We start from the raw sequence: 3,962 nt of genomic DNA on the forward strand, positions 1-3,962 counted from the left end.
ATTTTTTTTCGCAATAGAGAGTGTGTTTTATATTCAATACAGTTCGTATTGCGAAATACTTTGAGTGAACCTCTTTTTTGGAGTGATAATTATGAGGTATATTATCTAGGGATATTTTGGGATTAATTGGAGTTTATCTCAAATTTTGTACTCTCTTTTGTTTATCAATTGTTATAATAAATTTCCTCCTCTCCGCTTGTGGACGTAAGTCACATTCACCAAACCACGTTAAATATGCGCCTCATTTATTTTTTGAACTTAGTCATTAGAACATTGTTTGACTTTACACAGCTTCCCAATCCTAACATAATGAAACTCCATATGATAATTTTTGTGTGATAAAAGCATGGATTGTTAATTGCTTAGTTGAAATTAAGCTTTGGGAGAGTAAACTAATTTTAAAAGCATCAAAGAAGTCGAAAAGGACTGAGGAGAATGCATATCAGCATTTATATTTGATGAGAGATGAAATTTCAACTTAGATTCAATCTGAATATTGATACTGGCTAGTATAATATCTCTGAATCATTGCTTATTGAAACCTCATATTGCTTAGTTATGGTATAAAAACTTAACATAGTGGCCATAAAATGCATACCACATAGGCACATATATGTTGCTCGTACTACTAATATACAACAACAAACCTAGTGTAAATTTGTAATCCCTAGGGTCTAGGGCGGATAGAGTGTATGTAGACCTTACCCTACTTTAGAGGTAGAGAGGTCTCGGCTCGAGAAAAACAGTTCAAAGTAGTTTGAAAAAGGAAATAATAGAAATGAAGAAGCCATGACAAAATACTATAGAAAGCATAACAAAACATTTTAAATAGTAACTACATCAATATTGGTAATCGAAGTACAAGAAGCAGCAAATAGTAACAGAAACTCGTAGTACTAATATAATAACACAAAAAGTTAAGAAGACTACGAAAGGAGCATAGTCTGCTGCCATATATAACTACTCTCCTCAAGTATTCATAATTAAACTTCCTTAACTGAACCTTCCAAAGTAGATTCAGCTTCTAGATCTTCACATATTCTGCTGCCATATATAGCTCAAACCAGAAATCCACATTAGTTGAATGAACATTCACATGATCCATGATAGTATCTTGTATGTAAAAATCAAGATTTGCAGACGTGTCTGGATTACTCTCCACTACAACTCTGTTTTCAGTTGGAACTTGTTGATCATTGACAATTGAGCTACTTACATAGTTGTCTGGGTCAAATGTGATGTTGCTGGCCGAGGACTTGGTGAAATCAAAAGATTCATGAGGACTACTATTAGCTAATAAAGGCTTCTTCTTCTGACCCATCTTCATTTGTTTAGCTTTCTTGGCTTTTTTGGAGCTTGCCTTAGGTTTCTCTTGAACATGATTAACCTTTGTCCCTAGCTGCTTCTTTAAATGCGTATGGTAGAAATTCTTGATTTGGTTGTCAGTCCTTCCAGGAAGTTCTTTAGCTATAACTGACCACCTTCAACAAGACAAAACATTAATTATTTATGTCAGACAGATAATTACATAACAACAACAACAGCAGCATACCCAGTGAATCCCACAGTGTGGGGGTCTGGGGAGGGTAGAGTGTACGCAGACCTTACCCCCACTTTAGGTAGGGAGGCAAGCTCGGAAGACCCTCGGCTCGAAAAAGCATAAGAAAGGTCAGATACGGACAAACAAATCAAAGCAATTATGAAAATGAAAACAATGAAAGTAAATAAGCCATTATAAACCAACAGATACTCGCAGAAATCAAGAGACAGGAAACTATATAGAAATATAACTACTCGTAAGAAAGGATAAATGTGACTACCTACTAGCCTTCTACCCTAATATGAGTCCTCCATACCCTCTTATCTAAGGTCATGTCCTCGGTAAGCAGGAAATGCGCCATGTCCTGTCTAATCACTTCCCCCCAATACTTCTTCGGCCTACCTCTACCTCTTCTGAAACCATCGCTAGCCAGCCTCTCGCACCTCCGCACTGGGGCATTTGCATCTCTCCGCATCACATGCCCAAACCATCTCAACCTCGCTTCTCGCATCTTGTCTTCCACTGAGGCTACTCCAACCTTATCTCGGATGACTCCGTTCTAATCTATCGCTCCTAGTGTGCCCACACATCCATCGCGACATTCTCATTTCCGCCACTTTCATCTTGAACATGAGATTTCTTGGTGGCCAACACTACGCCCCATACAACATAGTTGGTCTAACCACCACTTTGTAGAACTTGCCTTTAAGTTTTGGTGGGCACCTTCTTGTCACACGACACTCGGAGGCAAGCCTCCATTTCATCCACCCCCGCACCCCTACGGTGTGTGACGTCATCATCAATCTCCCCATTTCCTTGTATAATAGACCCAAGATACTTGAAACTATCTTTCTTCTGTATGACCTGGTGCCAAGCTTCACTTCCACGTCAGCCTCATGCACTATATCACTGAACTTGCACTCCAAGTACTCTGTCTTGGTCCTACTCAACTTGAACCCTTTAGACTCCAGAGTTTGTCTCCAAACCTCCAGCTTAGCGTTAACCCCGCTGCGAGACTCGTCAATCAGGACTATATCATCCGCAAATAACATACACCATAGCACCTCACCTTGAATTTGCCGCGTCAATCCATCCATCACCAAGGAGAATAATAGTTCACTTTGAATACTAGTCAATCAATTTTGAAAAATGTTGAATCGTGTGACTCAAGCATCTAAAAAGCCTAAACTGTTAGAGAGACTATACGATTATTAATTTACTCCACTTAATATAATCTGCAATAATGCAAAACTTAGGGTTTAATTTTCACCTGCTACCAAACGATTGATACATTCTGATCACGGTTTCCATCTCCTCCATGCTAAGAGGTCCTCTCTTTAAATCAGGCCTCAGGTAGTTGACCCATCGTAGTCTGCAACTCTTTCCAGTTCTTGATAGCCCTGTACCAACCAAATATATATGAGCCTAAGCACTACATTACTGAAACCCTAAAAGCACTAAAGCAACAATAAAAGTTAGGATTTGTTTAAAAAAAATGGTTAAAACTTTCTGCTTTTTTCTTGTTTGTTCGTTTAATTCTTTCCCTTTTTGGGAATGAAGGAGAATTGTGTAAATGCTCCCTAAAGAAAGAGAAGTGAATCAAATAGGTTTTTGTTACAAAAATCTTTTGGTTTTGGACCTGCATATTTGGGCATTTGGGTCCAATTCCAAATGCCATATCTTTTGATATAAGCGATCAATTTTTGGTCTTCCTCGGGCGACCACTCCCCTTTCTTTACATAGTCCATGTTTTTGCCATGTTGCTGGAACACTAATTCTGCCATAATTATGGGACTTCGAATCAAAAGTCACCTACTTCACAAAGCTTAATTAATTGGTTTTATATAAGGGGAAATTTAGTATAGAGCCTTCATTTCCAAGAAAGTTCCTAATCTGACTTGTTGTCTTCCTTTTTTTTTTTTTTTTTTCTTTGGTCAACAAGAAGATTATTTATTTATTTTATATATACTATATGCATGCTATTACTAGCTAGCACTTGAGTAAGGTAAAGTTTAGTTATAGTTATTACAAACGGAGATAAAAGAAGACTGTCTAAGCCAAACAAAATTAGTTCCAGTCTTGGTCTGCACTAAGACTTCTTGTATAAGTGCTTCTTCTTCGTCCTTTTTTTTTTTTTTTTTTTTTCACTTCTATTTATGTGAAATGAAAATTTTCCCCAACTTACTATTTCTTCTTTGTGTCATATCCTGCCACTCTTGTAAACTTCATATAACACTATCATGGATATTTAAAGAGTTGTGATACAAGACCAATTCCATCGAGCTTCATGAAAATGGAGTCTTTGAAGATCATGGGAGGTCCACATAGGATGGCCTTCAAGATATGGGAGATAGCTTGGATGGAAGGCTTTAAGAGTCTAAGTCCCAAGGCTTGCCTCTTAAAGTGGCTACAATTGCAAGCT

The 3,962-nt window shown here is 37.7% G+C and overlaps 1 protein-coding gene across 1 annotated transcript; it reads right to left on the minus strand.

Moving 5' to 3' along the window:
• Positions 1-934: 934 nt before the first annotated feature.
• LOC132054402 (transcription factor MYB4-like) lies at positions 935-3,765 on the minus strand. Its single transcript, XM_059446416.1, has 3 exons — positions 3,180-3,765; positions 2,811-2,940; positions 935-1,481 (listed from the first exon to the last, which is right to left on the minus strand). The coding sequence occupies exons 1-3, from the start codon at positions 3,322-3,324 to the stop codon at positions 1,025-1,027; spliced, it is 732 nt and encodes a 243-aa protein (XP_059302399.1). The 5' UTR covers positions 3,325-3,765; the 3' UTR covers positions 935-1,024.
• Positions 3,766-3,962: the final 197 nt, after the last annotated feature.

The sequence above is a fragment of the Lycium ferocissimum genome, chromosome 4, assembly GCF_029784015.1.
Source record: "Lycium ferocissimum isolate CSIRO_LF1 chromosome 4, AGI_CSIRO_Lferr_CH_V1, whole genome shotgun sequence".
NCBI lineage: Eukaryota > Viridiplantae > Streptophyta > Magnoliopsida > Solanales > Solanaceae > Lycium > Lycium ferocissimum.

Bases quoted from the DNA above. Each gene is read 5' to 3' on its own strand.
- LOC132054402 (XM_059446416.1), bottom strand. From the start codon at position 3,324: ATGGCAGAATTAGTGTTCCAGCAACATGGCAAAAACATGGACTATGTA. The intron at 2,941-3,179 runs GTCCAAAACCAA...TGGTTGGTACAG, and splicing joins CCAAATGCCCAAATATGCAG to GGCTATCAAGAACTGGAAAG. The intron at 1,482-2,810 runs GTGAAAATTAAA...GTCTTGTTGAAG, and splicing joins TATCAATCGTTTGGTAGCAG to GTGGTCAGTTATAGCTAAAG.